This window comes from Camarhynchus parvulus, chromosome 2, assembly GCF_901933205.1.
Source record: "Camarhynchus parvulus chromosome 2, STF_HiC, whole genome shotgun sequence".
NCBI classification, from domain to species: domain Eukaryota; kingdom Metazoa; phylum Chordata; class Aves; order Passeriformes; family Thraupidae; genus Camarhynchus; species Camarhynchus parvulus.
Window position 1 is genome coordinate 118,488,100 of NC_044572.1, and position 18,841 is coordinate 118,506,940.

Consider the following 18,841-nt stretch of genomic DNA (forward strand, 5'->3'; position numbering starts at 1 on the left):
TAAGTCACATTCTACTTTTCAACTGCCTTCTTGTACCAAGTCTTGGAAACTGCCAAATTTCCACAGTTTGGTTTTACCAGTAGGATGTCCTTCTCCAGTTCAGCATAACTAGAATGCTGGGCTGTAACAAGCAATGTATTTCCAAGAAAGAAAGTGGATTATTAACATCTTTTAAGTTCTTTTTACTTGAGTTTGATGACAACCTTCATTTAGCCTGGAAGAGGTTTAGAAAAAGGCCATGGAACTAGCAGAACTGTTTTACAAGAGCAGAATACATGGGCAGTCTTTACCTAGCCAGGCAAACCACAGACCTATCAGTGCACTGGTGCAGGTGTAAGAGCTACTTGGGCAAAACGATGAGGCTGACACAAACACCAATGACTTCAAACAAATCCTAACTAAATTTAAACACCAGTTTAAAACACTTCCAACTACCTGAAGGGTTAAGTTCTTCCTTCAGTTCAGAGAGGGAGTCACAAAAAGCCCCAAAGTGCTCTAAAACGTAAGACTGAGCTTGAAGAAAGACAGTTTCATATGGCTGCTGACTTAGATGACACTGACCCAAGGTACCCTCTCCAAGCCCTGCAGGAACAGCAGGCATGCAGGTCACTGCCACCAAGGTCTTTGGGGTCTGTACAGCAAACACCAGCCCTTCCTATCCCACAGCGTTTGCACTCACTCAGATGGAGGATTCACTTAGTACAAATGAACTTGTGCCTCAAATTGGTGTATAACTAAAGGAACTGGGTTGGCACCATGCAAGAACAGCACTGCCAGTCTTTCAAATCATGGAAAGGCTCAGAGATGGACAAGGCACCTGCAGAGAACTTCTCTGAAGCTCAGAGGAGGAATGCTTGAGCCAGGAATAGAGAAGTCTTCGAACTGCACAGGTCCCAAGGGGCTACTCAGCAGTTGTGTGTGGGTGGTGGGTGAAGCACTTACCCCTGTGCTGTGGTTTCCACCACTGATGCAGCCAGCTAGGCAAGGACTAAAATATGTTATTCCATCTGATCCACAGACAGGCTCGTACTCATGAATCTTACATCCACAGTTAACATTACAGCTTCCAGTCAGGTTCCTGTGGGCCATGGCAAGAGTGGGACTGAAGAAAGGAAAAAGAACATGCTAGTAGAGCACACACAGATATCCATATTCTCCTGTACAGAGGGAGCAAACATCCTACTCATTAACTCTGGAACTGAGAGCTGATTATTAGATAAAGACTGTGTTAACTCTAGGTTATATATATGACTTAAACAATATAGAAGAACACCCAGGTCATCCTTGCCATCAACTAAAAACACAATAAAAGAAATAATACCAAAATTTAAAATTTGTATCATATTTGGCTAGGTGCGGTTTTCCCGTTTTTTTTTTTCTTCTATGAAGTAAGACACCCCTATTTTATATGTCTATTCTAAGCTGTAGTAATTTCTCGTTGATTACTAATGAAAGATTCAGTGACAAGATGTGAGGATTCTGTGAACTAATGTGAACTAATAGGCATCTTTTCCTACATAGCAACAGCTGTTCAGAAAACAATGCTTGTATGACTTATGTATTACAAATATGTGAAATTTACAGGAAGTTCTCCAGATCTGGAAGACTGCTGTGCTTTTATTAAATGTCTGTAAAGGAATCACCACTCTGCCTCCCTAGACCATTCCCCAAAATGTGGCCAAAGCCTAAATCCCTTATGGATTTGGACATATTTCAAATGCTTCTTTCCCATCCTTGAGTGAAGACAGCTTAAACACCTTCACCTACATGGTTCCCTAAAACTACATAAATCTATGCTTCGGCTTTGAGAGCTCTGGCCAAAATGCAAACAGTAGCTTACTTCAATTCAGTAGTCCTTGAGAACTGGTAACCATACTAATGCCTGAGAATTACACTGGAATGCATAACCACTCCATGCTGGGCACTACAGAATTAACTGTTCTGTCTTGTTTGTTCTGTCTCTCTCTCAGAACTGCTCAATGGTCAGTGCTGTTTAAAACTACCTCAAGGACCTCTGCTCTTGAGCAGATCAGCAGATATCCAGGGAATTTCAGCACCTCCTCAGCCAGGCAGGAGCTGAACGGAATCTGGATTGGGTTTGAGGCTGCATCCTCAAGATCCTGTACACATGCTCACAGACTGCCATGGCTGCCCTCACAAGGGCTGCTGTTGGCTTGTCCTCATGTCTGTGATGCATGGGCAAGGCCAGAGCGAAGCTAAAACAACTTGCAGCTGACTTACTGCATCCCAGCTACTCCAGGGACCACAAGGAATGTCCTTCTGTTCCCATCTTCTACCCCTGACTAGCCCAGAGGCTTGGCTCAGGGGCCATTCTGCACACAGTGACTGTCACCCATGCTGTGGGTCACCTCACCTCCTGTCATTAGTGGCACTCAGTAGCATGACTGTGCTCAGAGCATTCCACTTGACTGGTTTTCTTGTATTTATACACCACTATTTGCTTTTGCTGAATCTGCTTGTCTTCCCAGCTGTGCACTTCTGCAGACAATTAAATATTACTAAGTAGCTTTCAAATATTTATTGACTGTCTACTGATCACACAAATCAGGTTCACAAATTTAGCTCCTGGAGCTACTTTACACTTTATGGTCTAGCTGGATGCTAACCAAAGGCTTTCTGAGTGTTTTGTTTCTTGCTCTATAAACAAACAAGGTACACTTTTAGAAACAAGTTGCAGCTTGAGCAGAAAGTCAAATATGCAGGACTGGTAGTGGTTCTGTCACCTTCTCAGCTATCAGCTGAAAATTGTCATATTATATCCTGCTGGATTTCAGCAAGCAGTATGCAGCAACACATCATATAGCAATGGGCAGATTTTTCCAGTAATGTCTCGACAGAACTTTTTCTCCAATGGAAAAAAACACCAAATCATCAAAACATTCCTCAGGAACATACAAATTTCAGCAGCACAGTGACAAAAGTTTTTCACACCAACAGAAGAGGCAGCATTTTTGGAGTTTCATGAAATCCTAGTCAGCTTTCTGAGCTGGATGCCCCAGCTGCCTGAATACTCGGCATAAGAAGAGACTCCACAACCTGCCTGGGGGACCCTTGTACCGTGCTCCTGTTGACAACAGGGCATTGCCACACTGCACAGGACCAGGTCCAGGGACAGCCCAGACTGCCAGGGACGGCACAGCCCTTGTTCCACCTCCAACCTCTCTCACCCTGCACCACAAATTCTTCTCATCTCTTATCCTTCTACCACCTCAAAACCCTTCTCAGGAGCAGATGGGTAGGGTTGTTCCACAGGCAGGAGAACAGACTCCCCATCTTGCTCTGCTTACATAGCTAACTCACTTCAGCTGCACTTCTGAACATTACCATGACACAGAGGTTAGGAAATCAGCTTTTTAAAAAAATGGTGAAAGAAATCAGGCATGCAAGAAATGAGAAGCATGAAACTGGAAACTGAACTGAGACCACTGTGATAATTTAATCTCAGGCACATTTTTTGTTAATCCTGAAGACGACTTAAATTTACAGATACACAAAACAAATACGCTCAAATTAATAAGAAGTTACTGCAAGCTCTGTCTCTCCAGCTTTCATCACCTTTTGTCCTCTGCACATCACTGTAAGGCTTATTTGGGGAATTTATTTTTGTTGCTTTGAGCAAATACCTTGCAGAGAGGTTTGTACACAAAATCATCTATTAACTGCATTCCCAAAAGTTCATTATCACACAGTTGTAAGAGGCTCATGCTTTCATCTTCATTACTTTCACTCTTCACTCCTTGTTCACTCCTCTTTCAGTGGTGGGAAACAAATGAAGGAGTTTCAGTGCTGGGGACATGAAATCTCTACTAACATGTGTCTGTGTAACCCCATTTTCATCATATGGGATCAACCATACAGCACATACTACAACAGATTTCTTGAACACTTCTTTCAGGAAGGAATCACTTTTTCTTGAAGGTATGCATTTTTCTGGAAGTAAGCTGAACCAAAGCACTCTACTAATCCTGCCCTCTGGCCCTGCAAGGCTGCCTACTCTCCGCAAGGGAAAACAAAGCATTTATCCCTGAATTACAGCACAGCACATCACATATTTACCTGCATCAGCCATTAACAGCAGGTTCTTAGGGAAATTGCACCAAAGCTAGTACATCCTGCTCATGAGCTGATCTGTGGGAAAAGCTGCCTAGTCTCAATGCAGCAGCTGCTGTAGAAACATGGGATGTCTGAGAAAGAGCTGCTCTGCTTGTTTCAGCAGCGCAGATACTGCCAACTTGCAACACTGCTGCACCTGAGCTGCCAAGGACACCAGTCACACAAACAGAAACCAGCCCCAAATGACAGCACTTCCTGAACTATTCTTTCAATTACAAAAATGCTGCTCCTTCCATTAATAAGATTCAACTGCAAGTTTGCTAAACATGTGCTGGGACAAAACCCAGAACTCCATGTGCCAAATTGCATTTGTTCACTTCTCAGGGAGACTGTTCTGTGTCTCCACGACACAATGCTAGTAAAGCTGATAAAGAGAAGACCTTTATTAGATGTGACTAACAATGTAAAGGACTCTAGTTCCTAACATTTTTTTTCTAAGTCATGTTTTTCTCTCCAACTATTACTCCAGGGAAGGTTTGTGATATTAAAGTGAGAAAAGGGAAAATATAAAATGAGATTTATTGCCTGAGTTTTTTGAGCTGTGACCTGTTATTTCACATTCTCAGGCTTGGACAGAAACATCACTGTACTGGCAGTCAGTGAACACATATATTGGGTAAAAAAAAAGTGGACCCTCTTCCCACAAGGTTACAATTTAAATGAAATGCTGTTTAAAAACAAAAGAAAAACTATATTTGGTAACATCTAAACAAATAGCCAAAGTTGCACATGGTTTTACTGATATCACTGTAGTAACCTGGCTTTACTGATGCCACTGTAGTAACAGGACCAAGGAAATACAAAGGGAAGGGGATAACCTCACCACCTAGTTTCTATAATCTTAATATTTGACTATAGGATAAAAAGGATTATCTTAATTTGATAGCAGTATTTTTGGTTTGGTATTGAAGGACTTTCTGGATGGCAGAGATCTGCAGTCTCCTTGTTGGCAAGCAGCTGGAATTGCAGCAATGATGCAATTTTTGTGTAGCTGTCAAACAAGGGACCCTCTCACTGTGTTAGCTGGATTCCTTCTTTGTTGTTATTGTTCTGATCCAATTAGTCACTGCTTTCAAGTTAAGGGATTGGACTGGCTGATTGGACTGAAATAGATACAAGAATAACAGAAACACACACTGTTGATACAAGAGGAAGGCTGTAAGTATTTTTATGTGAAATACCTCAGCAAGCCAATTGCATACTTTAACTAAACTTTTCTTGCACCAAACACAAAGCAATCAAAAAGAGTCTATGTTGATTCATTACATATCAGAAATGTGAGAGGTAGAACTGAACTAATCCAAGAATCTGTCACTGTGAGTAAGCTCACCATGGAGGTTGTTTTAGCTGCCTTATACGACAACACATGCAAGAGACAGATCTGAAAAACCCAAATCAGCTGATCTCTGCTATTTCCTTTTTGTTCAGTACTGGTGAGGCCATACCTGCAGTGCTGGGCTCAGTTCTGGGCTCCTCAGTAAAAGACAGACATAGATGATAGATGTACCAGAGAGAGACCAGTGAAAGTCCACTAAGATGATGAAAGGACTGGAGCAACTCTCTTCTGAGGAAAAGCTGAGAGAGATGAGACTGTTCAGCCTGGAAAAGGCTCACGGGGATTTCATCAATGCCTGTAAATATGTGAAGGGAGGATGCAAAGGAGACAGAGCCAGGCTCTTTTCAGTGGTGCCCAGTGCCAGGATCAGAGGCAATGGGCACACAGTGAAATACAGGAGGTTCCCTATAAACACCAGCAAACAGTTTTCACTGTGAAGGTGACTGGATGGTGACCCAGGTTGCCCAGGGAGCCTGTGGAGCTCCCCTCCTTAGAAATACTTAAAAGCCATCTGGACTCTTGTCCAGACCATTCACTCATTCAGGACTTCCCACCTGGATGCTGTTACGGAGCTAAAGAAGGGATGCCATATTGTGGTTTGACATAAGGCTCCTTACACTGCAATTCAGACATCAAACACACCCTCAGAACAAGGCTGGGGCACGGAGCAATAGGTTCTAAAATGCTGAGATGTATATAATACAGAGGTGCCCTTGATCTTCCTGAGAACAGAAATGCTGATGACACGCCAGCAACAGCAAAACTGCTTGTGCCCAACATAAAACAGCAGAAAATCCTTTCTAATATATTCTAATCTGTGCATGCCTGCAGGTCCCATCCACTTCTTTGCAGCTGGTACTGTTAGAAAAATACTGAGTTACGAAACATATTGAATTATGAAATGTCACTGCCTACTTTTCTGAGTACTGGCATGCACATAACTTCTATGTTAACTGAAACCTAGTTCACCCCTCTCCTTTGTGGTGGTTTAGGGCTCAGTTCACCAAAGAAAAAAACTGTATGCTTAAATGTATAAAAAACCAACAGTAGAAATGATCATATTTGTCCAGAAATCATCCTGCAGGGTATGTCTACACTGCCAATGCATCTGAGATCTCTGGGTTGGTCCCAGCGCAGATAGGTCACATATAAGACCTTGCCATGTTAAGAGTAGAGCATCATTCAATATATTTATCCCAAATCAGGCACTCTGCTGCTTTCCCTATCCAACCTTGCCCATTGAACTGACTTTGATATCCCTATGTTGCACTACAGTCAAAGTAGAGAATGAAGTATGTGTTTTATTAAATTCACAATGAAAGCATGCTTTTTTAATTCCATGGCCAACAACATTCTTTGATGGCTGAGTTAAAGAGTTGCATTCTAAGTAAGTAATATGAAACTATCAAATTATTGATCATGAGAGTTAAGAGAATGCTTACATTTCATATATTCAAGATTAATTTATGTGTAGTGCTGCCTTTTTACTATCATTTTGATAATAAATGTGGACTTCATCTCTGTGTTTAAAAATCTGAACCATGCTTTGTGACATACTGGTAATTCTAAATTTCTGATGATATTACACTCAATATGATTTTTATACTGATTTCAAAGAGTTTATATATATCAGTAAGTTGTGAGAATTTGGCAATTACTATTTCTCACCTCTTTTCTCAATAAGAACAATTACATGAATGTGGAAGGAAGTAATGTACTGCAGATTTGCACAACAGCTGTGAATTGATACTTATTTCAATTGATGCTATGTATTTACTGCAAATGTTATTACTTAGTAAAAAAATTAGATAATCTAACAAATCCAGCATGAAGGCTATGAGTTACATGACAATAGTACACCTTGTCTTCAGTTTAGAAACAGATTTAAATTAAATGGGACTTCTCCAAACACAAAGGTACAGGCTTCTCATTAGTCAGGCAGGTACATTCTGACTTGCCACACAGATCAATTAATTCCCATCTGAAATTTATATTTTCATTCCTATTAATTTTCATCATCTACACCCACAAGCTGTCACAAACATTAACAGCAAGTGGGCAATCAAAGCATTCCACCCCCTTCCCATCCCTCTTCTCTCCTTCTTCAGCCCACTAAGCTCAGATGAGGGTGTATCACCATGCCACTTCCTCCTCCTGACAGCCCCTCAGCAGCAAGCTTTAACTCTAGGTCTTAGGAATACAAAGGAATAACAGCTTTTCATCAGCTCTTGACTTTCAGCTGCTGGTTTTCTTTGCTCTAGCATTAAGGTTTGACAGCAGTGCAGTAACACCCAGCAACAAGCAATGCAAAACATTCTCTGTGTAAACAGAGCCTATTTTCTTCCTCCCTTGCTTCCCATTTTACCTCTTTGTTTTTCACTTGCTATCCCTCTGCCCCACTGTATTTTTTCTGTATTTCATTATCTCTTTTCCTGCTCCACACTCTACATTCTCTTCAATGCTCAAAGCAAATACACAAATGGATCTGATGCACAGCACCTGGTCATAATTAAAAGGCAGACATGCCTCAGATGTAAAAGCAAAGGGAAAAAACATTGCTTCAGATAGGTTCACACTCTCCGAACATTTACTCTGTTCCTGTGTTTAACCTACATGAAGAACACAATTTTGAGGAAAATCTCATGTAAAAAGTAAGAAAGAAAATAAAAGCTTGTGATCAGGCTTCTACAGAATCCCATTCCAGTGAGTTTTACCATATTGCCTTGCCTCAAATATCCTTTTTCTTTTCTTCATGCCCTTCCATGCATTTCTTAATTCCACAGCCCAAATACCTTACTCCCAAGTCCTTCCTACATCCACACCTTCTTCCTCATTGCAGTCCTCTTCACTCTGTCTATAACTTTAGGGAATATGGTCTAGTTGCTATCTTGATGATGATCCAGCAAGCACCAGAGGGCATTCACACAACTAGTAAGGGGTTCAGAACCAGTGCACACCACTAATGTCAACAGCACATGCCCAAGTGATTCCTCTCAAATAGGGACTGTAAACCTAAAATACTATTAAGGTGATAATTAATAAACCCATTCAGAAATAATCTTCACAATCCACTTAGTTTTTTCACAATTTTTCATGAGCAGAAAACATTTTGAAACACTTAAGTAAATTCTAAGTAATCTACAGAGGACACTATTCTTTTTTTTCTTTCACTGAAGGCCATTCTAATGCATTTTCTCACTCCTCAAGAAGCTAAGTTACTACATAAACTGCATTTTAAATCATATGTAAGAAAACAACAGCCACACACTAGCAGTATGTGCTTATATCACAATACTCAATTCTCATTCGAACTGAAATGGCTTCTTCAGTACATCAGCTATCATCATTTTTTACATTTCTAGATCAAGCTTATTGGAAAAATTTGGTTTTGCCAGAGATAATCACCCAAGATACTTACCCAGTTGTGTAAGGTATATTTATTCCCCCTAGATTAATGCTTTCACATCCAACAATGAAGAGTGTTGAAAAGCACAGCAGAGACACACCACTGCAGATCATAGCCAACTTTGCAGACTCTCTTGCACCAAGTTTCAGCTTTTTTATAATGTAGCCACCTAGGACAATACCAACACCAGCACTTGGGACAATAATCACACCTGCCAAGAAGAAGTTCAAACAGCATTAAAACAGGACCTAGAGAAGTGGCATAAAACATAAATATTGGTTTCATTCTGTAATTAGATGACTGCAAATGCTGCACTAAGATCTCCATTGTCTGATTCTCTGCTAGCAAACTGAGTCAGACTTTTCAAACCTCTGGAGTGTTGTCAAAGAATTTATAAAAGCCTCCTTATCATATCAGCAGTTGCCAAAGCACTATAAGAGAACTGTTGTGCTTACAAGCAGAAACATTGTTTTGTATTTATTTTAGAATGGAGAGAAGAGCTACATATACGTCCAGTTTAACCACTGAAACTGGAAGAAATCCCAATTTGGACACAAATCTTCCTCCTCCCATCCTCATTATTAATTCCAGCAAAGCACAAGTGCTAACCTCAAGCAGGACCCCAGAACCCTGCCTACCTGGGGTGCACACCCAAGCCTGGCTGCAAATTCTGCCTTCTGCATACTTTACTCAAGGTGAATAGCACTTTCCCAAGCAACTTGCATCAGGACAAGAGGAAATGGCCTCAAACTGGGCCAGAGGAAGTTCAGGTTGGACAGTAGAAAGAGTGGTTAACCATTGGCATAGGCTGCTCAGGGAGGTGGTGGAGTCACCATCCCTGGAGGTGCTCAAGAAATGGCCAGAAGCGGCACTTGGTGTTTGTTGACATGGTGGTGTTTGGTTAAAGCTTGGACTTGATGACCTTGAAGGTCTCTTCCAACCTTGAATCTATGACTCCACAACTCCTACCTCAGCGTTCCAATTCATCTCTCCACATATATGTGTGTGTGTGACCAAACACAATTTAAAAAATTAAGATAATAGAATTAGGGTGAGTGTAAGACACAAAGATATGCCTACGAAACCTCTGCTGCTGCAGTCATAAGGTTCAGCAACATATCACCAGGTTGTGCCCACTTGTCAGGTCCTGAGGTGGTGGCAAAGTCAGCAAATGTCTTGCACTTTTCTTCCCTTGTCTTTTGCTTCTCACTGACATGTGAGCAGGTCTTTAATTAAAGGCTTTGCCAATAAAGATGCATTCCACACAGACATGGAATTTGAACTACTTTGAACTACTACTTGGCAGATGCATCTACAGAGATGTTAAACTTTATAATCCAAATTGTTAGAGATGCTAGTCTCTTAAAGAAGCCAGTAAGACTATTACTTGCAAATACCTTTACGATTATTGCAAAGCATACTCATTCTCTGCTAATATGTCTAAAGGTGAAAGCAACATTATATTTATCAAAATGTTGAGATTGTGAAAGCAAGAAAACAGGGGAAAACAGCTGGCACCTTAATTATCCTGCCATTACCAATGACATTATAGAACAAAATATCATTTCAGAAGGAAGATTCTAAACAATAAGTCTTCACAGAATCAAAACCAGTCTTTCCTCTAAGAGCAGAAATTAAATGTAGAAGCTGCACAAGTTCAAGACATGATATTTGGCACACAGTGTTTTCTGATGATTATAAATGCCAGGGTTGTTTTAAAACTGAAAGAAATTGGCACTTAATTAAAGAATTGCTGCTTAGAAGACAAAAAATTGCCAGCAAAATCTCTACACGAAGAGATTCAGGAAGCACATGTACTCAGCTGGCAATGTGTGTATTAAGCATAGATGTAAATTATAAATAACACATAAATTCTCCTTTCACTAACCAGAAAACTTGTGAACTTGTCATGTCTTTTACTTTATTAGCCAGTAGTAATCTAATACAGAATTTCGAAGTTTCCCTTTCCCATCCTTCCTACAAAAAATACTTATAAAATTAACAACTGTTGACTCCAATGCTAAGTTTAAGGGCTGGGATTGTAGAAGCAGCACTCACTTGTCCTTGTTGCACATGCAGCCTGATACATTTAATCTTCCTCTTCTGGTTCATTTTAATAGCCTTTATCAAGTAATTTATAACAGGGGAAACAGCAGATGTTAATGACTTCACACTTTAGGCAAGGCCACACTAGTTTTACCTCTGTTAATGTACTGGCTGTTGAGTATTTTTTCTGGCAAAAATGTTTCTGGTTTATCTCGGGAATGAAGTAAGTTATGGTGCAGCCATCCCATCAAGACTCATTACAGTAAAACTCCTGTGCGTGTAGCTACTCTAAGCTTCAGAGAGCACCACAGTCCCATGAGTCAATGTTTCCTCCTTATATGCAGCACACAGGGATTTCATGCCCTGAAGAAAATCTCATCCCAGAAACTCTCAAATAAAAAAACACCTCATGGTGCTTCTCTGACTTTTCCCCTTCCCACTCTAGAAATTCCATGCATTTCTTCCAGCCACTGCAAGTGACAAATTCTTCCCATGTGAGGTCTATGTGCCCTCCTTCTTCCTTCTGCTACTTTTTGTCCTTTTTTGACTGACACCCCTGGACAGCTTCACCCCATACTCCACCTGTGTCCCCACAATTCACTCCACTCCATCATTCCTAGGGCACAGTGTCTGGAAGTATGAGGAGATAAAAGAACTAACCTGCCCAGCAATCAGCAGTTATTCTATATGAGAAGCACTATGGAGAATTTTAAAAGATTATTATAAAGACAAGTGTCTTTGACACAGCTAGAAGAGAAGGAAACTCATCTGCATGACAGAGGCCCCAGTTCTGCACAGTATTTTGGCCTCCTTTAGTAGCCAAGTTCTCATCTCTCTCAGTCACAGAGGAGTGTGAAGCTTTTGTGGTCTGTAGCTCCGTTAAAAGTTGGACATGGCTGTACATTGGTGCAGCAGGGGTCTCCTGAAATGACTAGGAGAGAATCTGGAGAGTTCTGACTAGACTAGGTTGTTGTCTCAATGTAAATAAGTAAATAAGGAGAAAAACACCACCCTGGAGGAGAGAGATAACTGAAGGATGGGACAGATAAACAACTTTTCGCTAAGGGGGAAAAAAGATAAAGATATTTTAAAGATCAAAGAGGAAGTAAAATTCACAGAAAAGAAGAACAGTGTTAAGAGACCTTTTAAAGCACACAAATTGCAGTCATGTCTATGGTTTTTCTAGCTTGTTTTTGTTGATCTTTTTCCCCCTTGGAGAGCATCAACAAATGAGCATCTGTCTAGGCCTATGCAAAAAAAACCAAAAAACCAGCCCTTTAACAATATCAGTGGGTTCACATCTTACTAAAACATATAACAAACATCAAAAAATAGTCTGAATATACAACCAAATGCAGAAAGCTGGATCCAATCACCTGTTTGAATGAACACATTTTGGCTCATTCCTAACTGACTCATTTCATTAGCCAAAGCCAAGCTTGCAAGGTAACACTATGTGGCAATGCCTTACCAGTGTAGATGCTGGCATTGGAAGCTGGGATGCCAAACTGTGACTCGATGAACTTGGGAATGAAGGTAATAAAAGCTGTGACAATGGCACTCTCAGCTGTGTATGACAAACTCACAAAAAGGAATGTCATGTTGCTTAAGATCCTGACAGCTGCTCTTGGAAGCTCTATAAAATGACAAAAATGACAAACGAATGTTATAAACAATGAGTGAGAAACAAAAGCAAACTGAAACAGAACCAATTGATTTTCTTTGAGACAGACTGGCAATAATGGCTTGCTAGCAGCTGGTACATTTGCTAGATAGAAGGGAGAGTGCATACTTGGGATTGCAGCCCTTGCTCCCTGCTCTGACCCCATCTCACTGCCTTGCTCAGGGCCATGGTCCCACTTGGCACAAACAAAACTAAGGTGTGTATCAAAAAACCATCTGAAAGAACAGACAGTAACACCACAACAGAAAGAAAAACAGCAATAAAATGTAGAGAATTTGCAATTATTCTGATATCTTGAGATTTTCTGTGAGATAACATATATCACACTGCTGAACTGACAGTACTGAGATTTGCACTCCATAGGAGGAAAAAAGACCCTATACTCCCCCTGTTACTCTCTGCTTCAAGGACCATGATTGGAAAGCTGGGGTAATAATAATCTAATTTGAAAGGGGAACCAAAATATTTTTAGTTAAACATTTTTCTACATGATTTAAAAGGATTTACAATGATGCAGACAAAGTATAATGAAAAAATTACATCAATGATATCAAGGAATCTCAACATACATTACATACAACTCAATATTCTCAGAAGGGATAAAGCAAACAATTAAAAATGAGAGTACATCATTAACTTAAATTGAAAACGTATTCATAGATGTTGCAATTATTCTCAAATCAAATATCAAATATCAAACCCCCATGAAATTGAGCACTGTAGTTAAATTAAACATTTACATACTTTAAATTTAGTCCTGCAGTGATGTCAAATTATCATCACCCTATTCAGCACTTTTTTTATTAAATGCCTTGATTTTAAACACGTCTTCTTTTCCTTGGGGCTTTTTTTACCCCAGATCAAATTTTTTTCAAGTGTTACATCTAAGCTACTATAGTTCTGATTTTTTTCATTTGCTTTTCACTTGGTACAGAAATAGAATAGTGCTTGAATGAAAGCCAGTTGAATTCAATGACAAGAGCACCCATTAGAAATACATGTTGAGCAAGAACAACTGAGAATTTTACTGATGTTAAAAGTTGTCAAGACAAAAATCTGTCTCACTTTCTGCACTGACTCCAGTAGGTTATCTGTATAAAAGCAAACAGAATTTCACTTGTCATGTCAAAACTTGTCAAGCTGCAAATTAGCACTTAAGTTGTCTGACTGCATCCAGTATTAGCTTATGCCAGTTGTCAAAATTTATACTGAATTCATTATGAGTACTGGGTTTATAATTTTAATGTAGCCAAATGCTCTCCTGCTACATCTATGAAGAAACATATTAAACATTAAATACAAAATCTGGTGGAAATAACTAATGAATAAATCATATTAAGAAGCAATCATATATTATAATCTTAATGGTTTTTACCACCTACAGCTTTAAAAAATAAAAAAAAAGGTGGTGCTGTTTGCAATAGAAACAACAGGAGCAAGCAGTTATGACCATGCTGACGCTGCTGTGAGAAAGGAGTCAGGAAACAGAAAGAAGGATTGGTCCTTCTGGAAACTGAGCTACTTTGTGGCAGCTGCTCACCTGGCTTTAAAATGTGGTAGAAAATAAGGTATCATCACAGCGAGAAAGATAATTTTATTGGGACGATGAACTGAGTGTTCTTTGTAGAAATTAATTGGGAGTTCTTGGCCGAGAGCTGAACTCAAAGTCTTTGCTAAATCGATTATTTTAAAGTCTTGTCCAGACATCATAATATGTGGTAAAGTTTGCCCTTCCTGATAAAACTGAGCTTCAGGAAAAAGTCTGCTTTAGAATTTTCAGTCAACTACAGAATTAATTTGGCAAAGAACTGCAGAGCTAATGAACATTTTGCTCCGGCGCTTGTATGTAGAGCTGTACTTCTGTTGACTCCTACTTACATCTCATCTGGAGCACTCAGGCTAAAGGTCATTATTCATTTCAAAACTAATTAGTATTTTGAAATGGGATTTCTCCTGTTAAGTAGATAAAACTTAATGTCTTGGAATAAGCACAAGTTCCCTTATACCCATCTGAAGGGCTCTTCAGAGAACAGCTTTGCTGATTACTATAAATTTTGGCATGAAATAAAGAGTTTATTTCTGCATGCCACACTAATGCATGCCACCTGGAGCACTTAAGAGTTATCTTAGGGGTTTATAAACAGCAATTGTCTGGCATACAAGGGAAAGTTGCTATATAGTAAGAAACTTGGAAATTAAAACAAACATTCAGAGTTATACTTTCCCTAATTTCCTCCCATAATCATCATCAAACCCTGTGTGACAACATCTGTACTACACTTCTGAATTTTAAAACCTATAATAAAAAGGTACTGTTAAGTAACTCATTATCTTTCAGCCACAGTAACCATAGTAAAATGCAAGAATGCTAAAAACTTCAAGGATCCTTTAGACTACATAATCAATCATGCTTTTAAAACATTTCTATGTCAAATTATTTTTGTGTAGCTAGCCATAGGCCTAGGTTTTGATTTCAAGGTGATTATTAAACCTATCAGGTTTGATTTTTTTGAAAGACATTCTTCTCAAAAGACATTGAATGTTTTTGCAAATTTGCATCAGAAACGCACTACAGAAATTGCAATTTCCCTCATTCTGTCATCTAAACTAATAAACCTCTATCAATTACACTCCTAGAACTAAAACAATCTTTTAGCATAGCTGCAAACATGTTTATACTTCTGTGCAGTAACTCAAATTTTAACATTCCATCTTTTTTTTCTTTTTCCCCCAATAACCTAGTATACTACTAAGAGTAAATTGAAACCTGCCTTGCTGGACTGGTTTGCTAGACTACTGGCAATTTTCTTCCTTTCATGATCTTTGACAGTATTTTTTCTCTGGTCAGTATTCTTTTTTTTTTCCACTCATGTGTTGGACCATTACTTGATTCATGGTAAGGCAAAAGCAAGAAAAATCTGCAAGTAATACAAGTATTCATAAATATTTCTCTAAGCAAAGCACTGTAAACAAAATTTCAATAAAAACTCAACTAATTCTGACTTCACCTCCTTTTTCAACATTTAATATAGTTTCTTTTATCCCTGTTCCTGCATACTCAGCCCAGGGCAATGCAATGAATACAATCAGGTGAATAAATCATTCCAGTCTACAGCACTATCCTTCTGCAATCCATCAGAAAAGTCTCCTGTAAGAAAAGTCTCCTAGGTGATGTTATGATGCTTGTATCCCCATCCGTGTGTTCTGTTTATGCTGGATATTATGTTCTGTGCCTTCAAGACTGGCTCTGAAGAGTGAAAGTTTTGTTTTGGTTTTGCTATCAGCCGCTCCCCCACGGCTGGCAGGACACAGAGACAGGGCAGTACATGGCGCTGCTTTTGCTTTTTGCTTGGCTTTTCGCTTTGCTCTTGCTCTTGCTTCTGCTTTGCTCTTACTTTTTGCTTCTGCTCATCAGTTAGTTTAGCTAAGCAGTCCAAATTTTTCCTGGATTGGAAAAATTTACCCTTTTTTTGGACCGACTCGAACCTGCTCTGGACTGGGACCTGGGAACACTGAGAGTTTGCACCCTGTGGCCGCAGCAGCTGCCCCAGCACCAGAGGGACTGATAACAGAGCGACCACCCCCAAGAGAGGCTTTTCTGAATTTGTCATCTTTTTCAGAGCGGTGCAAGAGTGGTGTCATCCAGTATTGTTCATTTTGTGTGCTGGGGGTGCTGTGCCTGTTAAATAAACAGGTTCTTTCCACTTCTCTCCGAGGAATCTTTCCTGAACCGGTTGGGGGGACAGACCGTGTAGGTTTGCTTTCTGGAGGGGTCCCCTTCTGGAGGTTTTCTCCCAGATTTGCCCTAAACCAGGACAAAGAGTGAGGCAGATATTAGCCAGAAGACCTCCCTTCTGCTAGTGCTCCCAGTCTGGACACACTACTCAAGCCTGCAGTTCTGGACAGGGCTGGCTCCACACCAGGGTCTCAGGGGCAGCTTCCATTCTTTTGCAGTACAAAGCAGAGCCAAGATTTGAGACAGAATCTCTGGTTTGTTTATCAGAATGGAAACCAGCAAGGTGACACACAACTATGGCAAATATAACCTGCACGGAGCTAATCACTAATCTCCAGAACAGTATTTCGTTATCTACTCACACACATTTAAACAACCTCATGCAATTGTCAGGACAGGCCTTAAGCACCTGGATGTTGGCTGGATCATTGAACAGCCCCTAATATCCCATCAAGAGAGAAGGGGTTCAGAGCCAGTTTGATTATTACTTAATTTGATTTAGAGCAAGTCTTCAAGGCTCCAGTTAGCACTGCTCATCTCTGCATGGAGCAATGCCAATTTTTTCTATTTTGAGCTCTTCAGGACAGCCTAAGAAAGGACAAGAGGGAACGGCCTTGCTCAAGGTCAGTGGCACTGCAGGATCTCCAGCCCATGGTCTGCTGAGCCCTCTGACATCCACAGTGCCCACCAAGTGCCCCCACACACACAGCCCCCTGTCTCCTCCTCCTCTTCTGATGCCTGTCAACTGATCTTCAGCTAGCACAGAAACTCCAATCCAGTTCCTTGGCAAAGCACTTCAGTGGGCTTATCCAGCCACCACAAGCCCCTCAGGAGTTTCTTTCATCTCTGCTGATGCCCTGACAATCATTATTATCCTGTCTCTACCCCTCACAGGAACTCACCAAGAAAGGCACAGGACAGCTGGTAGATGTGACAAGCCAGACAGGAATACTCTACATTTAAAAAAGGGCTGTACATAGGAACAAAACAAAAAACTCCAAAGGCTACAAAATACATGTAATTCATTAGATTAATTATTTGATTCAAATTAGATCAGTCTTTTATAAGTAATATATACATTTGCTTTCTTTACACTGCTCCTTTATTCAATTGCACAGTAAGTTTCATTATAGTGGTAAGTGAAAGGGACTGCAGATACAATTTCCATGGAACAAAACCCTAAGGGTATCTAGGTATTAAATGAAAACAGTAGTTTTGTCTGCCCAGATTCATGTGTTATCTGTACATATGGGATTGAACCATGGTTTATTCATTATAAAACTTCTCTAGCTCACGTAATCTACACTACCTCTATTTTTCCCAATAAACTACATCCAATTTTCTTCCTCCTGTGACCTACTTACTCTTTTATTTAGTACTTTTGATACCTGACTCAGAAGCATGCTTCAGCTCACATTTTCTACTTGAAACATAAGTAAGAAAAGACTGAATTCCAAGCCCTTGCAACTTGAAACAAGTAAAAAAGCAAAGTTGTATCTGTATTTTTATCTGATTTCACGTCTGTCATGGACCAAAATAAAGCTCAGGTCACTGAAGTTTGAGGCTACTTGCAGATGGAGCCAGTTTTGGGGTTATTTCTTCAGCTTATACTGGCAGTCAGTGCAGAAAAAAAGACTTATGACTTTTTGATACCTTTTCATTTGCCTAGAGAATTAATTAGGATATTAGGAAAAGTTAGAACAAGACAAAAATCATTTTGCCAGGCTTCTCAGGTAAGATGAGATCATATTCGAAGAAGAAAATAGTTTGTTTCCTTACCAAAGCTGTATAGATTTCAGAGATTTGATGGCACTGACCTCTGTTATGGCAGACTATGACATCATTGATATTTATTAGTATAGAACAGAAGATATGACCCACTAAATCAACAGTCTCCTGGCTACTGCCTAAGTGGAGTTTCTGCCCACAGTGCTATAAAAAGATGAAGCTCTGAAATTCAATGGAAAGTATAAAATGTTCACTGCAGCTCAGAAGAAGCAATGCTAAATGACTTAGACACATATGATCCTTTTTTCCTTCCCATTATAAACAAAATTACCTCAGCTGAGAAGCTTGAAGCATGATCTTATTCCATAAAGCCCACTTAAACTGGAAAAATAATTAAATGATAGTGCATTCCTGCTGCAGGCCTTTTTTGCAAGAGTAAATGAACACTGACACTGAATGGGAAAAGCTATTATCAGCTTATAGAAAAATACTTTTTCTGCTTATCTCGACTAGCTTGCTATCTTTCTGGCATGTTTCTTTTCACTGTTCCACATGGTGAACTTTCTCGTCTAAAGAAAACCAGAAGTTTTGTGTAGTAAAAATTCTAATTTGGTAGCTCCATTAATATATTCATATAGAATTTCATAGAATGTATGTTATACATCTAGGCAGATACATACCAAAGAAACACATGTCAAAATGAGACATACAGAAGTTTTTATTTTTGTAAAAAACAGTCCTAGAAAACATTCTTGCTTTTTCTGTATCAGC

General features: G+C 39.7%; 1 protein-coding gene across 1 annotated transcript in view; it reads right to left on the bottom strand.

Moving 5' to 3' along the window:
- SLCO5A1 (solute carrier organic anion transporter family member 5A1) overlaps positions 1 to 18,841 on the bottom strand; it is a 68,548-nt gene that overhangs the window by 8,509 nt on the left and 41,198 nt on the right. The window contains exons 5-7 of the mRNA XM_030964411.1: positions 12,394 to 12,558; positions 8,889 to 9,087; positions 943 to 1,102 (exon numbers count right to left, since the gene is read on the bottom strand). Of these exons, the coding sequence (XP_030820271.1) occupies positions 943 to 1,102; positions 8,889 to 9,087; positions 12,394 to 12,558 (524 nt within the window). The remainder of the gene's footprint in view (positions 1 to 942; positions 1,103 to 8,888; positions 9,088 to 12,393; positions 12,559 to 18,841) is intronic.